The following is a 25,076-nucleotide window of genomic DNA, read 5'->3' on the forward strand; positions in this document are numbered from 1 at the left end:
CATATAAGTAACTGACAATTTGGAACTTCAACACCAGTATCAGTTCTTATATCCTCTGAAGAACAAACCAACCAAGCAAAACATTGAGGACAATTTAGTCATGTAGCACATTTCTAAAAAAATCCAAAGTGTTGTCCCACACATATAAAGAACTTTGTCTGTCCTAAGAAATCATTATTAAAAACTCCCTGAGCGAAGATATCTTTCACTTATGTATTTTATAGCCACATTCAAAGAAGTGTTATCAGAGAAAGTGGTGCTATTAAAGACGTAATCCTAACATAAATAAGACAAAGTCTGTCTGCACTCAACAAAATGTGGCAATATCTGAGATTTACACAAGTATATTCAATGCCTGGCCCCTGGGTTTCTAAAAAATTATTTTTTTTTGAGGCCCTGGCCAAACTTTGCAATCCAAGAGTAATGTTATCAGATTTTAATAAATCAGGCATGCTGGGTGACCCCTTTAACACTAGCATTATAAAGAAAGCTGTCCCAACATATGACACCCATTCTTATATCAGACAATAATCTTTCAATAATAATCATATTCAAACTGGGAGAAAAAGATAACTCTGAAATAATCATTTTGTAAAAGTTTAAAAAATCTCATGATAGAATGTTGGAAGAATATGCACTGAAAAGTATGACAGACTGAAGCTTGCACAAACACAATTTTGCAAGGAAAAAATAAACATACACTTAATGCCATTCTGTTAAATTCATGAAAATGCATGCCACTGAAGACTTCTTGAAAATTAAAGTAATTTATTTCAAGTTGGGAAATAAAAGCCTCTGGTGTAATTTTAGGAAGAGAATACAGTATATATATTGTAAAATAACATGACGACATAAAGAGATAAAGCTAACCATTTATTCATAGCTATGTATAACCAGTTAAGTGATATATGTTTTGTTAATACAGACTTGTCTCCATGCTGTTAATATTTAAGTTGCAAAGTATCATAATCCCTTGCGAGCAAGAAAGGTTTATCAAGGGTATTTAAACATAATCTGATAGTACCTTTTGGCTTTTTACTCTTTCTGTATTTGTCTTTGGATACACAAATTGCCAATAGAAGGACCACCGGTTACACCATATGAGCCGCAATCTGGAAAAACATAGCGTTAAGCATGTGCATGAATTGTTTTACCAGACTAGCCTGTGCACTCTCCACAGGCTAATCTGGGATGAAACCTTGCGCTTTTATGGAATTTATTGTTAAAATGAAGTCTCATCTTAACAAAAATCCATTTGAGGTCAAAGTATCGTCCCTGATTAGCCTGTGTGGACTGCGCAGGCTAATCTTGGACGACACTTTCAGAACACACATTAAGCCCCATTTTCCCAGAATGAGGCTCATATGGTAACACCTCTTACATCCATACACCTGGGGTGATATTACATTTGGCAGGAGTTAAAGAGTTGAGATGTCAATGAAAACAAATCATTCAATGGATAACACCTTGTTTTATTTACCAAACTTTTCTCAGGAAATAATTGACAGCTTTCATACCTCATCCACATCTGTTTGATTTTAATATGTTTCTTAATTACAGGATACATATACTGTTAAAAGTCTGTGAGTGGTTTATGTGCATTGCAGGAACTGATGGTATGCAATATGTCAAAATAAATTATTATATCCTGACTTTAATCAAAGTACTGACAGCACTGGTGTGACGATGCTTTTGAAGAGGATGGATATAAAAGCATCAATTTAAGTTTATCTACATCACCAGAATTGTGTATGTGGTACGACAATTTACGGTACGAAAAAAAATGGGTACGAAAATTTTGGGTACAAAAATTGGGTACGAAAAAAAAATTGTTACGAAAATGTCCCCTTTTGCGCCGCTTTGAAGCTATATATTTGACCTTTGACCTTGAAGGATGACCTTGACCTTGACCTTTCACCACTCAAAATGTGCAGGTCCATGAGATGCACATGCATGCTAAATATCATGTTGCTATCTTCAATATTGCAAAAGTTATTGCAAAATGTTAAAGTTTGACCAAACACAAAGCAACCAACAGACAGGGCAAAAACAATATGTCCCCCACTATAGTGGTGGGGGATATAAAAATTATCATTTGGCAGGTTCATTACTTACCTCCCTTTAAAGCTTATTACTTCCCTTGGATTTGTTTTTTACCTTTGACCTTAAAGGATGATCAAACACAATGCCCCCTCCTGCGCCGCTTTGATTTTTATTTTTTTTTATCATTTTGCAGGTTATTTACTTACCTCCATTAAAAGCTTATTACTTCCCTCGGATTTGTTTCTTTAACCTTTGACCTTGAAGGATGACCTTGACCTTAACCTTTCACCACTCAAAATGTGCAGCGCCATGAGATTCACATGCATACCAAATATCAAGTTGCTATCTTCAAAATTGCAAAAGTTATGGCCAATGCACCATACCGGGGGCATAAAAATAAGTGAAAATCTCTGACCCGGCCCCACCCCAACCCCCATAACATTTGACCCAGGGGTCAGATCAAAATTCCGAATAGTGCACCGTCCCACATATGCTCATAGCTACCATGTGTGTTAGTTTCAAGGTTCTAGTGCTAATAGTGTAGGAGATAATAGTGGCCAAGACGAATGGATGGACAGACAGACAGACAGTCGGACAGACAGACGGCGGAGATAACCACAATATCCCCAAGCTTTTCAAAAAGCGGGGGATAAAGATATACGACCTGTATTTTCTGTACCACTTATCTTAAAAAAACGTTCTGTTACAGTAAAATGTTTGTGGGTTATAACATTACGTTACGTAGCAGATAACTTCAAAACTTGACATGCGCTTTAATTACACCATGCTCTTTAATTTCACATGTATATCATACCAAACTTTATATTTCTTTGTTTCCTTTCCTAAGTTAATGATGTTATGTGTACGGACGTAATTTCACATGCCCATCTGCATGAACATATAATTTTTCTCTTTTGATTTTTGTTTATTTTCTAATTCAATAAGCATATGGCATGTTTGTTTGTTATGTACGGCAATAATTTCATGATGGTTCCCGAAAGTAGGTATGAGCACATAGTCGAATACAACTTGAATACGTGAGTTCGCCCATGAGCACATGGTAAGGTTAACTAAATCTCCGCGATATGACCTAATATGTGTTTAAAACAGAAAACAATATCCAACAAACGAATGTATTATCAAACATAGTGTGTGCACTGATGTGGCTCTTTAATTTCTGTTTGAAAAGTTTATTAAATATGCAAAATGAGAGAGCACGCATAAGAGCGAGTTTCATATATATCATACGGCTATTATGCTGTTTCAAAAGGGGTCATCTGCCAGTCTTGATCAATGTACCTTTGGCATGCATCATACTCTTATCCATATATATACTCATACCAAGTTTCAATGAAATCCGCCAAAGCATTTCCAAGATATGGCTCCGGACACAAAAAAGCATTTTTTTAAGATACAAAGGGCAATAACTCCGTTATTAACAGATGGTGTACAATGCCATTTGGCGTGCATCATCTTCGTATCCATATATATACTCATTACAAGTTTCAATGAAATCCGCCAAAGCACCTCCAAGTTATCATTCGGAAACCATTTACTGTTTCAAATCAGTGTGACCTTGACCTTTGACCTAGTGACCTGAAAATCAATAGGGGTCATCTGCCAGTCATGATCAATGTACCTAAGAAGTTTCATGATCCTTGGTTAAGCGTTCTTGAGTTATCATCCGGAAACCATTTTACTGTGTCGAGTCATCGTGACCTTGACCTAGAGACCTGAAAATCAATAGGGGTCATCTGCGAGTCATGATTAATGTACCTATGAAGTTTCATGATCCTAGGCGTAAGCGTTCTTGAGTTATCATCCGGAAACCATTTTTCTGTGTCAAGTCACCGTGACCTTGGCCTTTGACCTTGTGACCTGGAAATCAATAGGGGTCATCTGTGAGTCATGATCAATGTACCTATAAAGTTTCATGATCCTTGGCGTAAGCGTTCTTGAGTAATCATCCGGAAACCATTTTACTGTGTCGAGTCACCGTGACCTTTACCTTTGACCTAGTAACCTGAAAATCAATAGGGGTCATCTGCGAGTCATGATCAATGTACATATGAAGTTTCATGATCCTAGGCGTAAGCGTTCTTGAGTTATCATCCGGACACCATTCGGTGGACGGACCGACAGACGGACCGACATGTGCAAAACAATATACCCCCTCTTCTTTAAAGGGGGGCATAAAAATGCATAGTTGTTTAATTGATCTATAAACATATAATGGATTGAATATAACTGATTTAAAATGAACGTTTTCAAACTATTATTAAATCTTTTTCCCAGAATATGCTGTCCTATTTATAGCTGAGCTTCCTTTACCTTTATCAATGATAATCAGCGAGGTATGCGGATAAGAATTAAACAAACTTCTCTTTAAAAAAAAAACTGCATCAACATGCTTTTTGAGTATGTGTTCCGATAATATAGAGGCCATTTTGCAGAAAATTGCCATAAATGTGAATATACAATTAATTAAAAAAATAGCCGACAACAACTGATTTTGCGTTAAATTTCCCGGGTATGGTAGAAAAATCGAGCTATCTCAATCGGACTGGCTTGGTCTTTTACATTGGTCGCCATTTTTTCATGGTATGATAACTTAGACGAGCTGCTGAAGCAGCATTGTCAAAAATGAAGAATATGGTTGCATGTTAGATACACAGAATGTTCAATGTTTGTGTGTGGTATATGTGTATAACAGGAAACCATGGAATGCAATATGTCAAAATGAATGATAAAATCCTTACTTTAATCAAAGCACTGAAGGCACTTCAGTTGTTCGGTATTGCATAATCTTAGACGCAACTAAGTTTTCAAAATTATTTTATAGCTTTTTATATTGCAAGTTTGAAATTAACACAACCCATTCAAATTTATAAAGAGTTTGTCTTAAAGCATAGGTCGAGATGTGTGTGCACTGTTTATCCTCATATTTGTGTTATAGAGATAACTTAGACAAAATAACAACAATATGCCTCTTTTTTTCGCAGTTGGTTGCTTCACTGGCAACCATCTTTACAGTTTTGGTTGCCTTCCCCTGCGAAATGTTGTTCTGCAGTTCACGAATAATTCGTGAACAGTTCATGAACTGTTCGTGAACTGAGTTCATGAATTGTTCACGAATAGTTCGTGAACAGAAAATGAGCCACGTCTGTGAAAAGTTCTTGACATTTTAGTTCATGAACTGTTCATGAACACTAATGGCATGAAGTGTTCATGAAATATTCTTGAAACCTAATGGCATGAAGTGTTCATGAACTATTCTTGAACCCTTATGGCATGAAGTGTTCATGAACTATTCTTGAACCTGTGTGGCATGAAGTGTTCATGAACTATTCTTGAACCATTATGGCATGAAATGTTCATGAACTATTCATGAACATCAATGGCATGAAGTGTTCTTGAACAGTTCATGAACAACACAATTCTTGAAAAATTCTTCAGGGTTTTGCTGTTCACGAACAGTTCATGAACATTTTCCTTCTATTTTTCAATGGCTCATTTTCTGTTCACGAACTGTAAGTGAATAGTTCATGAACCATAGTTCTTCAAGAGTTCATGAACTGTGTGGCATGAAGTGTTCATGAACTATTCATGAACAAGAATTTGTCAATTTATGCAAAGGTTATCATAAGTGTTACTAAAGCTCAACAAACAGGTCAGGGTAAGAAGAAACAAGTCTTGTATTAGCACTTAACATATTGATAGCAACATATAACAATAATTTTAATATAACACTAATAACTGAGATACAAGTGGTTTGATAATACTCTTTAAATTTCATAATACAACTTTGCACTATATGTTCATGAATAATTCATGTATTGAAAAGATTATGAATAGTCTCATTTTCAGTTCAAGAATCATTTACTAATCAATGGTTTCCCTGAAATGGTTACACTTACAGTGCCAAAGAACTTGAAATGGAACCAATGGCTGATCAGTTCAGCCGGTAATTTATTAAAGACTTACATTTTCAAATATAACATAAACCATGTGCCTTCCGTTTCAACTTCCTGTGCACACAATATTCTTTCTTTGTAAAAACAGCAATGCAATGTACATTGAGTTCTTGATATCATCTTAAACTGTTCTTGAAATAAGATGTCCTTAAAACGTTCTTAAACTTGTCTTTTAAGTCTTCCAAGAACAATGACAGATCCTTTTAAGAACATATTGGATTCTTAAAAAGTCCATCATACATTCAAAAACATTGTGTAGACCTGTTTAAGAACATCAGAAGGAAACATGTTGTTCAAAAAAGTTCTTAAAGTGTTCAAGAATAGTTTAAGAATAATTCAAGAACAGGAAAGGTCCTTAAAAAGTTATTGAAGTGTTCCTGAAGGCAGTTCTTGAACAGTTCTTGTACAAATGTTCTTAAAATTCTCTAGAACAGGTCAAGAACTCTAACTTAAAATATGTATGAAACATCTAGCACAAAGGAATTCATAAATTATTCATGATGGATCCTTAAAGTTTGTCTCAGAAAAGTCATTAGAAATACTTGTGCATGAAATGTTCATCACTAAGTATTTATGGTTAGATGAAGAACTGTTCATGAACTTTGAAATGTTCAACAATAATTCATAAACAGTTCATGAACATGTCTTAAGAACAGTTCATGTCCAAAAGTTCATGAACCAAGCTCAGGAACTTTTTCAGAACCGTTCATGAACAGTTCTTGATTGGCTTGAAGTGTTCATGAAATCATGAACAACATTTCGCCGGGGCTTGCTTAAGAATAACAAGCCTAGAATCATGTACACGTTGTGTTATGTGTATCTAATACTTTATTTATTTTCTTTAAATTATTGAGCAACAATTTTGCCGACATGACAGACTTTTAATGCATTATGTCTTGTTGTGAGCCGGAATTGAATCATTTCCTAGGCCTTATTGATACACAGTCACCAATTTGTATTCTATGTTTAATTGGATTGAGTTGTTCAAGCTTTGAAAAAGCTTTAGTTGACCAACTGTAACCAACTTTTAAATTGAATTTTCTGGGCTTAAATCTGATGGCCCCAGGCTAACAGGCAACCACTAAACCTGTAAGTTATTCATGATGTAAGATCTGACAGTGTATTGAACTCATTTAATTTGACATGCATTAAGCCCCATTTTCCCTGAAAGCAGCCAATATGTACAGATTTCAATGACAAACTGGCCAATGTCATCGCACAAGCTGTTAAACACTATTGATTACATACACACAATCACTGTCTGCAGTGTACCAGTGGTGAAGTATAAACAGGCAGATGCGGTGGTTATCGTCCTTGATTAGCTTGTGAGCATTGCACAGGCTAATCAGTGTGCATAGGCTAATCTTATTTGATGTGCATTAAGCCCCGTTTTCCCTGAAAGCAGCCAATATGTACATATTTCAATGATAAACACTAGACTGGCCAATGTCGACTTACAAGCTGGTATATAATCTCACTGCTAAAGGATATATACACTCACTGCTAGAGCAGAATCATTTGTCGTGTGCTGCAGACAGGCAGCGGTAATCGTCCCTTGCAAAGTGAGTTGCGGTTCTTACTGTACTTAAGGCTTCTAAGCACATACTGATTTGCAAAATATGCTCTGTAAATTTAGCTGGCCGCTAACGCGACCAACTAAAAACTAAAACAAAACTTAGTCCTTATTCCACACTGGTTCTAAATAGTTTACCCAGTTTTTTGTTTCAAATATAAACATTATATTTATACTTTATCTAGCACGGTAAACAACACTTTCACTTAAAACAGTTTGTGTTAAGGTGATCTTTAATATTGTCATACATAACTCTATGAAAAACACTTCAGTAAACATACATTGACATCATCAGAAGTGCCAACATTTCATAACAAATCGACATGCAATGGATCAAAATAACCCTTACTTGCCATGACAGATCTTAATGGACAAAAAACATGCGAGTATGAGAGAATGCAGAATTTTACCTTTTTCAAGATAATTAAACTTTACTGGACTTCTCTTTGACAGCTTAAAAGGTAAACAGTGTCCAATTATAATATAAAATTGTACTCAAGCATTAAAATGAGTGTAAAAAGAATAAATGTTGGTGAATTATTCATCATTGAGTATGATTCTGTTGTAAAATTACTGATTGTGTTGCCTGCAACATTGATATATATTGCTTAATTACAATAGATAACAAATGAATGAGTAAATTATAATGATACATAAAGTTGTATTTTTAACAGGATGTGCTGGCTTTTATTTAATAATATTCTCTTGAAATTAAGGTTTATATCTTCTTCTTGTTTTATTTGTCATGCAATATGGATATAACATCATTATATAACCAAAAAAGATTGTAACAAATGAAGGTTAATTAGCATTTTGTTAAAGCCACATAAATACTCAAAATAAACCAATTTCTCGTTAAATTTATGTTACCAGACCACAACTAGTATTGACATTGAGGCTATAGCTATACAAGAACACTAATTTTTTATGGGTGAACTTTATTTTACCAAATATTTTATGAAATATTCTATAATTTTGAGTATAAATGTGACTTAAAGATTAATTAAAACAAGATGTGTTTGTGAAACACAATGTCCCCCTATATGATGTTTGACCTTGAAGGATGACCTTGACCTTGTGTAGGATGACCTTGACCTTGACCTTTCACCACTCAAAATGTGCAGCTCCATGAGATACACATGCATGCCAAATATCAAGTTGCTATCTTCAATATTGCAAAAGAATTCATAAAATAAGCGATTTGGGCCACATATATTTGACCTCTGACCTTGAAGGATGACCTTGACAATTTCACCACTCAAAATGTGCAGCTCCATGAGATACACATACATGCCAAATATCAAGTTGCTATCTTCAATATTGCAAAAGTATTCATAAAATGTGCGATTTTGGCCACATATATTTGACCTCTGACCTTGAAGGATGACCTTGACCTTGACCTTTCACCACTCAAAATGTGCAGCTTCATGAGATACATATGCATGCCAAATATGAAGTTGCTATCTTCAAAATAGCAAAAGTTATTGCAAAATGTTAAAGTTGGCGCAAACAGACCAACAGACCAACAGACCAACGGACCAACAGACCAACAGACAGACAGGGCAAAAACAATATGTCCCCCACTACTATAGTGGGGGACATAAAAATATATAAATGACATCTGTCAAGTTAACTGACAGCATTATGTGCTCATGTTTTATGGCTGCCTATATAACCAGCTATACTTTGATTTGCTCTACCATTGTATGAAATATGTTATTAAATGGTAAGGTCCCATTGACAAAATTATATGTTCGCTAAGCATTTTTTGTTCAGGTCATCAAAACTATTTTGACACATAATTCTATGGAAAGCAGTTAAATCAATAAATATTTACATCATCATAATTGCAAACATTTCATGATAAACAAACATGTCAAGGACCAAAACTATCCAAGACAGATCTTCACTACCTTAAACCATGCAAGTATGAGAGAATTCAGAATTATACCTGTGTCAGTCTATTGAAACTTTGACTGGACTTCTCTTTAACAGATTAAAACCCTTTCCCACTCAGAAGCAAAGTGAAAATGGCTTTGTGCAAACAGCATAAAACCAGAACAGCCTGCAAGTAACTCGCTGTCTGTTCAGGTTTTATGCTGTTTGCTATTCTCACCTGCAGTACCCAAGGGTTGGAAATGGAGCCTTCAAAATTGAATGTAATAAGAACGGACTTGAATATTAAGAATTTGATTTTCTAAAGGACTTCAAATGCGTCACAGTGTGTTTCTGAGTGGTAAAGGGTCAAAAGGTTAACAGTGTCAAAATATATTATATAACCAGGGGTTTTTTTTTACTAAGAAAGTGACGCCGATCTTCGGCGTCTTCCCCTACCAGAATTTTTCCCCTAAAAATACCATTTCCCCTCCAAAAATATAATTTTTCACCAAAATATATTTTACCGTCAAAGAAATGTTTTTTTTCTTTTGGGAAGTCAACACTTATCCAATTTGTACCATGTACAACGATCTCGCTCTCTCTCTCTCTCCCGACGAACACTCAAATCTGGGAAACCCAGTGATTCTATATATAGCTCTTAAATTACGTCATGGAAACCGGGCAACTAATCGTATGAATCATGTGACTATTTTACTGGATTCCGGTTTTGCGCGAGAAGGGTGTTTTGTCAACTAATTACCAGTCGAATTTTCATCCGGGTTATGTAAAAGCCAAGATATAAACGTTAAAACAGAAAAGTCTCACAATTGGCGTTCATACACGAATAAAATAAAACGTTCGGACTTGGAAAATATTAATTGCGTTGACGCATTTTTTAAGAATGAATCATCAAAAACCGTTGAAACCCAGCAGGATTCGGAGGTACATGTAATCAACATCGATTAATACTGTCGGATTATTGTGAAAGTGAAAGTAGACAATCGGCAGCTGCCGCACCTTTCCCTTCCAATACTGTAGCAGATCTAGATCGTCAACCCATTCATCATGAAATTGAAATCATAATATTGACATCGTTCCCCGGCCCCAGTTGAAAACATTTCCCATTATTAGATCTACACCTGCAACTTTATTTAGGACTTTGACTTTAATATCATACTTGTTCATGTGTTTAAGAACAAAAAGGTCAGAGACATGCCTCTTTTTCTAAAAAACACCTGAAGTCTGTAGGTGAGTTATAGACATTGAAATGAACAGTAGTTATTTTTTCCCCAAATATGTCTCTTTCGCGCTCAATTTTCCCCTTTTACCCAGCGTCCAGCGTCTTCCCCTTTTTCTAAAAAAAAACCCTGTATAACTTAACTGAGGCAATCTAACAGATGTAAGAAGATTAAATTGTGATTAATAATTTATCAATTAGCATGATTCTGTTTTGATTAAATGTTTGTGCTGCATGCAACATTGTTGTATTCCTGAAAAATATAAATTACAAATTGTAACAAATTTATGAGTAAATGAACAGTGGCACATACAGGAGGCTGTATTTTTAGTAGGATGGGTTTTGTTTTTATTTTTTTAATATTCTCTTGAAATTTAGGTTTATTTCTAATCTATCTTGTTCTTTTTCCTTGTAATATTGTTATAATGTCATAACGTTACCAAAGAACATTCAACCAAATGAGGTGTGATGCCATTTGTTAAGATGTATCATGTACGAGTCGTGTTCTGAGAAAACTGGGCATAATGCATGTGCGTAAAGTGTCATCCCAGATTAGCCTGTGCAGTCCGCATAGGCTAATCAGGGACGACACTTTCCGCCTTAATTGGATTTTTGCTAAGAAGAGACTTCATTTAAACGAAAAATGTCATAAAAGTGGAAAGTGTCTTCCCTGATTAGCCTGTGCAGACTGCACAGGCTAATCTGGGACGACACTTTACGCACATGCATTATGCCCAGTTTTCTTTGAACACGACTCATATTATTAAAATTTATTGATGTACCACATTTTAATACGATGGATATAATGGTGAATGCAGTGAAAATAAGTCATTAAAAAGGTGCATATCAACAATATTATGCATATTTAATCGACATAGTTAAATTACTAAGTAAATATATTGATAAATCATATGCAAAAGTTTGGATATGTCAGATATACAATAACAAAAACATGCTTTAAGGACATGATTTCTAAAAGATTTTAACAATCACACCTACCAAATATGTGTACTTCAATAATAATTATGTTGGGCTGGGCAATTCTAATACCTGGTAACCAGTATTAAAAAAATCCATTTTTGTTTAAAATTAAATGTCTCTTACCAAATGTTTGCAGAAAACAATCCATTGAATGGAACATACAAAATTAGTTGATGTTAATCCTCTGTTTGAGAACATTATTTTAACAAATGCTAGTGTGAACCTGAAGTCATAAATTATTAAGTGGCCAATGTGTGAAACATGTCATAAACTGCAATTATAAAGTGACATTTTATATGTATATATATTGCTGAATATGGTCATCATACAAGAAGGTAGGAGCTCATAAGACAGAATGAAATGTTACAGGGGCATACCAATTGGATATCCTCTTTGTGTGTATGTTAAACAACAGTTACTTTTGTCTCTTTTAAATTATTTGCATATAAAATGTATGAATCTAATTAAGCAAAATTGATGAAATCATACAAATAACAAAAATATACACTAAGAATTATATTTAGGTTTGGACATAAAAACACAAGTACTCCTCTTAATCTTACTTTACAGGTCACAATGGTGTTATGGATCTGGTGTCCGCCTAGCGATCGGGAGGTCACGGGTTTGATCCCCATTGTTGGAGCATTGAATTTCTTTAAATTTCCCCCTTAGTCACCAAGTACTGGTTCTAGTCCCAGGAAACAGACTCAAGAGCATTTCAAATAAGCCTTAGGCTTTATATGCAATCGAGCTCAAATAAATAGTTTAAAGTAATCTAACTTTCCTTCAATAGCTTTAATACTTTAGGAGTAAAGTGGACCTAAACACAAAACTTAATCAAATTTTCAATTTTCTAAGTATAAAAGGGGCCATAATTCTGTCAAAATGCCAGTCGGAGTTACATTACTTTGCCTGCACAGTCCCCTTATGATAGCTGGTAAGTGTTGCAAGTATGAAAGCAATAGCTTTGATACTTAAGGCAGTGGCGTATTTAGGTGGGGAGCTAGGGGGCTAAAGCCCCCCCAGCTGGCTGGCTAGATACGATTTAAAAAAAAAATGAGCCCCTTAAAGTATCAAACATATCCACTTGTGTATTTCCTGCCATATGCCCATAATTAAGCCATAAACAGCTGTCGATTTGTGTGATTAGCCCCCAGGCATGTGTACTGACGATCTAACCTACGCCAGCTAAACTGCACGCTTCATTGACTGTAAGTGATAAACTGCGCTATTTGATTGGCTGAATGAGATACATTCAACTAATGAAATTTATCGATGCATTTAGCTATAGGTAAATGTTTACAAATGGCTGCCGCATGGGACTTGTGAAAAACAATATTTCAATTTGTAGCAATTAAAGAGTTGAGACGAACGCAGTGGACAATCATCATTAATATTTCGGTAAGTTTCTTTGATGAATTTAAATGGGTAAATGTTAACAAATGGCTGCCGCATGGGACTTGTGAAAAACAATATTTCAATTTGTAGCAATTAAAGAGTTGAGACGAACACAATGGACAATCATCATTAATTTTTCGGTAAGTTTCTTTGATGAATTTAATTGGTATTAGCTCTTGAGAGTGCTCATCCTTTTGAGTAAAAAGTTATTGCCATTGAAATTCAACAGCACACTTAATGAATGGCAATTAATTTGTTTGTTTTTACAAATTGGACTAACTTATTTGTTGTTCATCTATAGTTATTTAAATTAAAAAGGACTCAAAAATGAAGAATTACTTTTCTAGTATGAAACTAAATCATTTTCAAAATGAAACGCAAACAGGCAACACTTGAATCCATTTGGATCAAGAAACCAAAAACTAATGAACCAACTGAAAATGAGTCTGTTGCTGCTTTCAGCTCTCCGGTACCTCTGGCACCCTCAGCAACATCCAGCAATGACATTAGTGTGTACGCTAGACAACATGGTAAATTTACTGATGAGGAACGTGACACTCTTCTCTCTACGGACTGGAAACCATCAGAGAAACACATGTACAAAAAGACACAATTCGGCAAAACAAGTCGGACATTCCAGTCATCCTGGCTCCAGAAATATCCAGGACTTGTGTACAGTGTCGAAGAAGATGGAGCGTATTGCGTACATTGCGTCACATTTCCAGGGAACAAAAAACGTGGAAAATTAGTTAGTGAACCATTTCAAAACTGGAAGAAAGCCATTGAAGTCTTCGATGGTCATTTTTTTCCAGATGCAAAGAAACACTCCAAAGACGGGGGTACTGGGTATCAAGCCCACATTGATTCGCGCATATGTTGTGAGCAGTTTATGAGTGTGAGAAAAAACAACGCTCCCGTTAATAAGCAGGTCGATGCAGCTCTGCAGGCCAGACGGAAGAAGAATGCTGTGGTTCTTGAGTCTATCACCAAGACAGTGTTGTTATGTGCGCGCCAGAACATAGCCCTCCGTGGGCATTCTGACAGTTCAAAATATTATGATGATGAATCAGTGAATTGTGGTAATTTCCAATCACTTATAGAGTTTCGTGTTGAGTCAGGTGATTCTGTTCTCAAGGAACACTTTGCTACTTGTGGGAAGAATGCTACCTATCGCAGTCCTACAATTCAGAATGAACTTCTTGACATTATGGGACAGACAGTTGAACGCAAGATAGTGAATGAAATAAAAACTGGTGGTAAATTCTACTGTGTGTCTGCCGATGAGGTACGTGACAACGGTAACGTGGAACAGCTAGCCGTGTGTCAGGTTTATAGACGAGTCTGACAAGATCCGAGAAGAGTTTCTCCGGTTTGTAGATGTCAGTCCAGATACCAGTGGCGAGGCTCTCTCCCAAGCTATCCTCGACGTGCTAACAGACGTTGGTCTAGACCCTTCCATGATGCGGTCACAGTGCTACGATGGTGCTGGTAAGACCAATATTGTTATAAATGTAATAAATCTCAAAAATACATTAGTTTCAATTTTAAAAGTTTACAATCAAACTAACAATGAAGGATGTGTTCTGATATAGCACTTAATTTTGATTGAGGGGCATATTGACACAGAATTGCAGCCAAAACCATTAATAATAACTGACTAAATCGTTTCAAACTTAAAATGATTGGAGTCTATGAATCCAGCATAGCCAAAATTATCTTTCTTGTTTGGCACCTCATGATCTGAACATTTATTGGTGCGCTGTACTAGTTAACATTCATGTTTTTATTTCAGGTAACATGACGGGTAAGACAAAAGGTGTAGGTCCAAGAATCCAGCATCAGTACCCCAGAGCTCTTCCGTTTTGGTGCACGGCTCACCAGTTGAACGGCTGTGTAGTACATGCTTCCAACAGCACACTTGTACGAAACATGATGGGAACAGTTGACAGGGTGAGTACACATTTTTACTTTTATAACTGAAATGAAAATATAATCCAATGCAAAGTATCAAGCTAGTCTTATCGTATTATATGTTAAAATTATGTAATACTTACTCTCCTCTGGACATCTATGTATAAAATGTATAAAATATTGTTGATATTTAATAAATAATGGTACATGTTTTTATTTTTCAGATTGCTGTGTTCTTCAACTACTCGCCGAAACGACAGACCTGTCTTGCTGAATGTCGGGCTGCCATGGAAGTCACCGAGTCCAAGCGCCAGAAGATAAAGTCTCTCTGCCGTACACGCTGGGTAGAACGACACGACGCCCTTGAGGTCTTTATCGACTTTCTACCCGCCATGGTTGATGCAATGTCTCAGTTAATGGAGAATGAAACCAAGTCTACAACATCTGCTGAAATCTCTGGGTTTTTGATGGCGATTACTGGTTTCCAGTTTATCGCTGTCCTGGTGATTGTGACCCGCTGTCTCAGCTATATAAAACCCCTCACTGTTGCTCTTCAAGGTCGTTCGGTTGATGTGGTCAAGGCCATGTCTCAGGTTAGTGTGGTGCAGCAAGCTCTCCAAGAGGTCCGTGACAACATCGACACCTACCATAACACCTGGTTCCAAGAAGTTTCAACTATCGCTGACAATCTTGGTGTTCAGCCATCTCAACCCAGACTGTGTGGTCGTCAGACTAAGCGTGACAACATCGAAGCAGCAACACCCGAATTGTACTACAAAAGAAACCTAACGATTCCCTTTGTTGACACTTTTGTGAATGAAATGGACACCCGATTCAGTGATTTGCAGACTAAGGCAGCCATGGGATTGAAGCTTATACCGGAACAAATGTGCGCCTCTCCTGTCAGTGCTAGTGACCTTGAATGGTTCATTGATGATCTCCCTTCCCCTCAGTCCTTGCCTGCTGAGTTGCACTTATGGCAGGCTAGATGGAAAGGTGTTACCAACCCACCTACTACCCTTCAGGGGGCTGTTGAACAGTGTGATTCACAGCTGTACCCCAACATTTACACGGTCTTGTCTATCGCATGTGTGTTCCCTGTCACATCATGTGAGTGTGAAAGAAGTATCAGTGCCCTAGGACTTGTAAAGACAAAACTGAGATCTTCAATGGGTCAGGACAGGTTGTCCGCTTTGTGCCTTCTTTCTGTTCATAGGGACATTGACATTAACATTTGCAATGTTGTCCGAGAGTTTGCTCGGAAGCATCCTAGGCGGATGGATCTTCCTGACATCCTGTCTGAGCTGTAGACATTTGTTGAATAGTGGTATAATCACTTCAGCATTAGCATTGTATTATTTTGCTGTTATAATGATATTTTATTCTTCATTCATCATTGTTGTATTTGTTGCTTTTATTATGTGCAATTTGCTGATCAGTTCCCTTTAAATCTGATTTGAGGTGATAATTTCCTTTAAGCCTTTTTTATTTTATGGCCCTTTTTTACACCTTTTCTTTTTATGGTAGGTTAGGCCCCTTCCTTGGGTCAAGATCAGCAATCTTTTACACAGCTTTTAATTGTGAATGTATAGTACTGATATTATATTTCTGCTTACATTATAATAATGTGCTATAAAAATACTGCTTTGGTTATGCTTTTAGTGTGTTTTATTATTATAGTATTACTTATGTATGCCATGTATTTATGATGTGTTGAAATTTGCTACTGTTTGATTATAGGTCGGTCAAAAGCTTTACATAGCTTATGTTATATCATGTTATTTCATACCGACAATAAATAAATTTTGATTTGATTTGTAAGATTTTCTTGTATTGTTTTTGTTACAAAATGACATAACATTTGATAGAACTTGAAATAAAGAGTGTTGCTTAAAATGTTATTTTTATAATTTGTAAAAAAAAACATCCAACAGGGTGACCTAGTAGGATATCCAACAAGGTGAAAAGGAGGTCCACATCTAACACTGTTAGAAAATTTCTGGTCATAAAGATAAAAGACTACTTTAGTGGTTTCAGAGACATTTGATTTATCCCTGTGTGTCTGTCTGTCTGTGTGTCTGTCACACTTGATGTCTGAACTAAAGTTCTTGATTGTTTTACATGCACTTTTATCATGCAAAATGTTGATTAGATAGCAGGAAAATGCATCATTTCAAGGTGCCATTAAAAAAAAAAATCGACTACGGGAGGGGACACCCCTCCCGCACCCTCCACAGTTAAGCCCCCCCCTCTGAAAAATTTCTGGATACACCCCTGTAAGGAATAAAGTGCACCTAAACACAAAACTTAACCAAATTTTCAATTCTCTAAGTATAAAAAGAGCACATAATTCTGTAAAAATGCCAGCCAGAGTTATCTAACTTTGCTAGCCCAGTCCCCTCATTATAGTAAGTAAGTGTGCCATGTTTGAATGCAATAGCTTTGATACTTTATGGGAAAAGTGGAACTAAACACAAAACTTAACCGGACGCCGACGCAGACGCTGACCCTCAGGTGATAACAATAGCTCATAAATTTTTTTCAAAAAATAGACGAGCTTAAAAAGTTATCTCTTTTTATTTATAATCATATACTATTAATATATTCCCCTTTCAAACCTAAACGTGTATTATTATTCCCTCTATTCTACAAGCCTGGTAATTATTGTAAGGACCAGGATCAGCATTTATGCAAACACCAGAAGGCACATTATTTTGAGGTAAAGTATAAACATTGATTACTTTATCAGTTATTGGGGTAAACACTTTTGCAGATCTACTTAAAGCCTATCCGGTCTTAGACACATTGATTTTCCTCACATCAACTTTTTCAAGATAATGGTTTATCAAACAATTCTGTGCAGTCCTTGCAGATGGGTTGTTAGCAATTGCTTGTTGAAATGACTTTAAAGGGGCCTTTTCACAGATTTTGGCATATTTTGAAGTTTGTCATTAAATGATTTATATTGATAAATGTAAACATTGGATCTTAAAAGCTCAGGTAAAAAATCAAGAATAAAATTTAAAAAAGGAAAAAAAAGTAGCCGGTACCAGGGCTCAAACCAGTGACCCCCGGAGTCCTGGAATTAGTCTGAAGTGAAAACACATTAGCCCTCTCGGCTATTCCGCCGGGTATACACAGTTTAAGTAGTTTATACCTTATATAAGCAATCTTCACAGTTTCGCAAATTTAAACGACAACAACAGAACTCTCCAAATTATTCAATCATTTCGCGTTGCAACGCTTTATAATTTTTAGGTTTTAAAATTTTCAAAAGATACATATAATGGCTATATTGGACTATGGTAAATGTTCAGTAATACTGTTTCCTCACAAATATCATAACTTAAACAAAAATTTGCGAATCTGAAACAACTTTTTTCAATTTTGTCAATTTACCAAACTGTGAAAAGATCCCTTTAATATGCTGGATGCTACTTTTTGCCCTATGAATAACAAAAAGTGTAACACGTTGTTTTTTCGTTCTAACTTTGGGCCGTGATTCAGCCCAATGACCAATAGGAAAAAATTATAAATTAATTATAATATAATTTTCCAAATTGGACCTAAAAATCCCTAATTGAATGTTTTTTCACCGATCTGGACCATTTTCGAACTCGTCCAAGATATCAATGAAACCAATATTTCCACCAAGTTTCATGATGATTGGGCGGCCATGTTTTTCAACGGACGGGAACAATTTTTGAACTCAACCAACATTATATTTAGACAAACATTTTGACAAAGTTACATGAAGATTTGGCATCAAATGTGACTTCTACAGTGTTAACAAAGTTTTTCTTTTTTTTGACCTAGTGACCTAGTTTTTGACCCAGCATGACCCAGTGTTGAACTCAGTCGAGGTATCAATGGGTCAAATGTTCTGACCAAGTTTCATGAAGATTGGACAATAAATGTGGCCTCTAGAGTGTTCACAATGCAAAATGTTGACGACGGACGACTGACGACGGACGACGGACAAAAGGCGATCACAAAAGCTCACCATGAGTACGTTGTGCTCAGGTGAGCTAAAAAGCCATGATTTTCCCAATCCCGAGTGACCCCGCCCCGTTCCCAAAATTGTGAAATCAAAAATGATATCATAGTCAATATATTTCCTTCAAGAATATAAACATATTGCTGTAAAAAATAATTAAACAAATTCTAAAAGTCTACTGAAACCTTTTCCTTTCTTATAGAAAATGTATTAGTCTATACCACTCTCCAACTTGTGAGTTGTTGTATTTGTATTTTGGCCAGTAAAATGTTTATAAGACATTATTTCCGCCAAAAATAAAATGTGTATTATATGTGAACATAGACTTGACCATTAATACATGTATAACTTTAAACAATATGGCAGCTGTTAAAGACTGGAAAAAACATTCAAATACTAATTGTTAAATGTATGAAACATAACTACATGTATATAAAGTGGCTATTTTTGTCATTGTTTTAATCAACTTAGGTCTGGACATTTAAATCTTCACAACCACATACTGGTATCAAAATGGCATGTGCTAATAAACCCATGATAATAACTTAGGCATGACATAGTGTTAGAATCCAAATACCCTTTATTTACACAAAATATTTCCATTAATTCATACAAAATTCTTAACATTATTATTATCTTTATTGGTTATAATAATCAAGATTATTTTAATTTTATGTTTATATAAGTGTTTTCTTCATTAGCAGAACAAACACTATTTATTTCAATAGCAAATTTGTTGAATTGATATCCCCCGCAAAGTTCAAAATTTTGTGACAGAGTGACTAAATGACAATCAGAATGACGGACAGATAGACAACACCAATTCTATATCCCTCCGCCTTTGACTGGGGATAATATCCTGTGAGTAGAACACCTTATTGGGTGTAAATAAATGGTATCCAGAAAAACATGCTAATATGACCGTGTCATGCAAAAATAGGTCTTAAGCCATATACGGCCAATTTAACTCCAGACAGGCCTGATCAATCTCGCAGTCTGGTCTGAAGCCACGCTGTCCTGTATAATGTTACACAAGGCTTTGTGGTCTCATACGCAGACTTGATAGCTCCTGATCAAACATCGCAGATGCGCAGGTTGGCCTAATAATACGCTGCCCGCACATTTCATAAGACCCTTTTTGACATGAGGCTTGGATAAGTAATGAGGAGCTTACCGTTTGGAAAAGCCGTTTTGTATCACCAGAGTAAATGTTACAATTCCCAAGTACATCACTTTTTAGCACATCTTCAAATATAAGAAAACTTTCAAAGCCAAACGGTTTCAGTTTCCAATGTCAGCTTCACACTTGTTGGGCTGACCCTTATATTTCGAAATTTCTACAAAAAGACAATGCACTGTTATGTCACCTTTCATCAAAATATATTCGAAAAAACAATGTCCTTGTCTTCCTTCTAATCTCAGAAAATATCCACAAAATACAATTTGCACTGTTAAGTCAACTTTGTGTCTAATATGGTCGAAAGATTTCAATGCAAATGTATAGCCCAAGATGACAAAATTTCCATCTTAAAAAACACAATGAAATTTGATGCTGGCTTAGGCATCAGAGTATTTTAGCCTCAGGGAAAATGGGTTTTAATGCATGTGTCATCCCAGATTAGCCTGTGCAGTCAGCACAGGCTTATGTGCAGTCAGCACAGGCTTATAGGGGAGGACACTTTCCCCTTTAAATGGATTTTTGCAAAGAATAGTTTCTTTTTAACGAAAAAACCCCATAAAAGTGGAGTTTCTGATACGCCTGTGCAGACTTCACAGGCTAATCTGGGACAATACCTTATGCACATGCATTAAACCCTAAATTCCAATTCAAAGGCTCATTTTTAAATATCCATGAAAGCTTCAACAATTCACCTGGGATTTCAGCATACACAACATTGATTGTGGAGCAATAAAACTTAGTGAGCAGCCTAAAATCCTGCTGGTGAATTGGAATACCAGGCATCCGATACCCTGTTTTAATTATTTAACAAGGTAATCATCCATCAATGAGCCCAGGCATTACATTTCCACCAAACATCACACAGCCAATTTAACATACAGTTGAACCTATTTGAAAACAGGTCAAGTATGGTAAAAGTATTGGTACGCATATACCTAGAGTAATGTTGAAGTCCAGATATGAATTAAACTTGCATGTTTGTGTAAGTGCTATTGCGCCTTGTTTACTCAATAAATAAATGATAGTATAGATAGATAACAACTTTCACAACAAAGTCATGTGAAAATAATCTTCCAAAACCTTACAAGTAACCATTATTATTTTTCTTTTAAATTGTTGTAGAGAGTGACATACAAAGCACATATTGACTGCAATTTTATAAATATGTTTGCATTTAAAGAGAGTTTTAAAAACATTGAAGTGAATATAGTATATTAAGTGAGATAGTATATATTTGTTTGTTGTTATGGTTAAAAGGTCTAGTTTGATCATTAAGTGAATATAGGGGAAAAGCAAAAATATCTCACAACTATTCTGAAAATAAATATTAAATTTCCAGAGCCAATTTCATTTTATTAAAACCAACCCCAAGTTGCCAGTTTTATTAAACATTGTACAACATTTTAAATTTCAATCAAATTTTGTTGAATGGATAGGATCAAAGTATCTTCCCAGATAAGCCTGTGCAGTCTGCACACAATTTTGATAATTTTTCTGTTTAAGAGAAGTTTCTTCTATACAAAATCAAGTTTAGGCGTAAACTAAAACATTGTGGACAGGCTTATCAGGGTCAATACTTTATGGGTCTTATTTTAAAACAGTCCAAAGTGTGCCCTGTAAGGTAATGATATGTGTTACATAGATTCACGTTGACAAACACACCCAGTGTCCACATTATATGGTCAGGAAGATATTGCTTCTAAACAATCAACAACTTAAAATAAAATTTACAAAATGTGTTTGAAATTTCACTCAGAGATTAAACTTAATTATGTCTGATTCACAAGATATAACATTGTAATAACTTAAACGTGTTGTATTATTGTATAATCAGACATAAACAAAACTAATTCCATTGATTGAGAACACTTATTTCTACAGGAAGTGGTTTTGGAAATTTCTAGAGGATGCAATGTGGCGTTCAGAAAGCAATTAAAATTTAACAGTCTCCAGGCACTGTGCAATTAGTTTCATGATAAAACACTAGGGAAATATATTGGTATTTTCAATCAGTTTGAAAATTACACCATTGACAAATTCCCTGTAGTTGTATACTACTGAGATTGAACAGAGAGTGGAGAGATAAACAAGATCTAGATTTAATGCTTTAAAACATATGAGTCATTCTCTGGGAAAACCAGGCTTAAAGCATGTGCTCAAAGTATCGGTCCCAATCAGCCTGTGCAATCTCGTACATCTGAACTGAATACATACACCTTTGCTTGCTTTTCATGCTGTTATACTGTACCAGATGGTTGTATAATAAAGCCTAGATGTTAATGAGCAAACATCTGTTTGTAAATACATGTCACAAGTACATGTACATAATGCTATCAACTCCGTGTGAAAATAAACATGTACTGTTGTAAGTATGCCTATGATAAGTTATAATATTCAATAATATCCACCTGGCATGTCAGATACAAACTAGTGCAACAGACTGCATGACCATGTACAAACTTAAGATACCGTGTAGTGGGAATGATATTTCAGTGTACTAAATGATAAAATCCAGTTGGTTTCTGTATAATAACTTTGGTTGGAGGTGTTGTATATTCAAATTATGTGTGTAGATAATTTAAATGGAGACCTCACAATAGAATGCATTTAGGGCAAGGTCAAGGTTATTGTCAATATAGGAAAATGGTTTTCTTGCAATAAGTTTAGCTTGTAACATGGTGTTAGTTGGAAACTGTGTGTGTAGCTAGCTTATCCACAGACCTAGCTTGGAAATGCATTTGGGATCAAATGTTCATGTCAAGGTACTCAAAATATCAAATCTTACCATTCAATAGCTTTAGTTGGGATGAAGATATTGCACTGAAAGTGTGTGCATGTTGTATACATGTATACTTAGCTTTGGATTGCATATGGGCCATTAAAAAAGGTCAAGGTCACTGATTAAAAAAAAAAAGTTTCTGCTCACTAAGTTCAGCTTGCGAAGAAATAATATACTTAAATTAAAATTGTATGTAAGAAGCATACATGTATTCCTAGGACTGAGAACTTTTCGGCCAAGGTCACTATTACTATAAATAGAATAACAGTTTTCACTCAATAACTTCAGTGTTATGGGGAATTGTGTTGATCTAAATTCTAATGCTCCTTGGTTGCTTACAATATACAAACCTTGCTTGAAACAGCATTGTTTACCAGTCAGTGGGATCAAGGTCAAGTCATTTTTACTTAAATAGAAAAGCTATTTCCTCTCAAAAAGTTTTTAAGTCAAAATAGAGCCCCCATAAGAAACTTAGCTGCAAAATTCAAACTTCTTTTATAACATTAGATTAAATTAAACCTTGAAGACCTGGTGTATAGACTTTGCCATGTTTAAAGTATTCTCCATTATTTCCTTGGCCATCATTTCTACAACTAATCAATACATCCTTCACAGATCAACAATATCCATGCAGACCTTTAAAAAAAGATATATATCTACATAGAAAACTAAAAATCTAAGCAACTTCCTAGTTCAAAATTAACCAATTAAGGGTTTGTGGACTTGCAAGGTTTATTTTTTCGGGGAAAGGAGGCGGGGCAATTAAAATGAAAACTTGTATGACACAGGGTTATTTTTTTCAGATACACATGATTACTTATTTTTATTGTACTCTGTTACAAAAAAATAATATGTTTAATGCTTAAATACAAATGTTTAATTAGATAAATATTAAACTTGCTTTGATAAAAAAAATAATTAAATGTCTCTAAATTCTGTCAGCTTGTCAAGGGTCATTTTTTCAACTGAAGATTACATTCAAAGGGACATTTTATTGAAAATTTAGTGAAAAAGTATGCACCTTTAAAGAAGAGCAATCAGGCCAAATTTTGGCTCCAAATTAGCCCTAAAAATATCACTGGCCGGTACTACTTTTGTTCACTGTTGTTTATCTCATTCTAAACCTGAAAACAAAATACAGACTTAACAACATGGGTCATCTGGTTTGAAAAAGGACGCATTTTGTGTGAATTAGATAACAGAATGGTGGAACAAGATTACAAAATAGCAAATCGGGCATAATGAAGCATTAAACTTGGCAAAAACACAGTCGCTTGCTTTCAAGAAAGAGTAGCCTAGCGCCAACGACACAGAAAATGAGAATAACACAATTCCACGTTGCATCAGTTGAAACCATACAATGAGTTTTGCATACTCTGTTATCTTATTGACTTCCTGCCTACTTGGATACTGGAATGAAAAATCACGGGTTTGTGTCCCTCGGAGCACAACCGATAACTTTGTTCCACCAAATATATTTTAACAAGACATGAATATGATAAGATATGCTGTGATTAGCAAATAAAAAATATATATTATCACAACAGGATACATAAAGAACTACATGTAAAATCACTTGACTTCATTTCACATTTTACGTAAGAAAACAGATTTGTACCCATGGAAAGCTGATTAGGAAAATGTCCGCGAAAAACCCTGAAATTGGGAAATTTCGCATCGTGAAGGGTTCATTTTGGGAAATTGGTGTATTTGATTTTTTGCTCCCAAATACAAAAAATTTATAATTCAGTTTTTTTCAAGTTGTCAATATTATTTTTACTTAGGTTAAAGCTACAGAGCTGCAAAGGGAAACTTACTTAATGTTGCATTTTATTTATAAAAAATATATTTATTTTTTTGGAAACCTGGGAATTTTTTTGACAGCAATTAGAAAATGTGTAGTTTTAACCTTATTGGGAAAGTGCCTTTTTCCAGTACTTAATAAAGAAGGAAAATAATCGCTGCATTTGTATTATCATTTGGGTATATTTAAATAATTCTATGGAAAAGAGCAGTGAGGTTGTTTAATTTCCAAAGTTTAATTGTCTCACTCCCCTTACAGAAATTGTGTTAAGGTGGGTTCCCACTGCCGATCCGATCAACTTGATCATCCCGATCACTGAAG

The 25,076-nt window shown here is 35.3% G+C and overlaps 2 protein-coding genes across 5 annotated transcripts in view; one reads left to right on the plus strand and one right to left on the minus strand.

Moving 5' to 3' along the window:
• The window catches only part of LOC127853424 (arrestin domain-containing protein 4-like), a 145,604-nt gene that overhangs the window by 116,480 nt on the left and 4,048 nt on the right, over positions 1–25,076 (minus strand). The window contains exons 1-3 of one of the 4 annotated variants that reach the window (XM_052387951.1): positions 20,865–21,059; positions 20,167–20,518; positions 1,025–1,112 (exon numbers count right to left, since the gene is read on the minus strand). The exons of 1 other annotated variant lie outside the window; for it this stretch is intronic. The gene's annotated coding sequence lies outside the window, so the exon portion shown is untranslated. Of the gene's footprint in view, positions 1–1,024; positions 1,113–20,166; positions 20,519–20,864; positions 21,060–25,076 lie in introns of those variants that run through there. 2 more of the 4 variants (XM_052387949.1, XM_052387953.1) reach the window with 2 other exon arrangements.
• On the plus strand, positions 13,455–16,721 carry LOC127852666 (52 kDa repressor of the inhibitor of the protein kinase-like). The gene is made up of 4 exons (XM_052386616.1): positions 13,455–14,369; positions 14,401–14,572; positions 14,877–15,034; positions 15,220–16,721. Exons 1-4 carry the CDS (start codon positions 13,455–13,457, stop codon positions 16,303–16,305), a joined length of 2,331 nt encoding a protein of 776 aa, XP_052242576.1. The 3' UTR covers positions 16,306–16,721.

Source organism: Dreissena polymorpha, chromosome 12 (assembly GCF_020536995.1).
Source record: "Dreissena polymorpha isolate Duluth1 chromosome 12, UMN_Dpol_1.0, whole genome shotgun sequence".
In the NCBI taxonomy this organism is placed as follows: domain Eukaryota; kingdom Metazoa; phylum Mollusca; class Bivalvia; order Myida; family Dreissenidae; genus Dreissena; species Dreissena polymorpha.

Bases quoted from the DNA above. Each gene is read 5' to 3' on its own strand.
- LOC127852666 (XM_052386616.1), top strand. From the start codon at position 13,455: ATGAAACGCAAACAGGCAACACTTGAATCCATTTGGATCAAGAAACCA. The intron at 14,573-14,876 runs GTAAGACCAATA...TTTTTATTTCAG, and splicing joins ACAGTGCTACGATGGTGCTG to GTAACATGACGGGTAAGACA. The intron at 15,035-15,219 runs GTGAGTACACAT...TTTATTTTTCAG, and splicing joins TGATGGGAACAGTTGACAGG to ATTGCTGTGTTCTTCAACTA.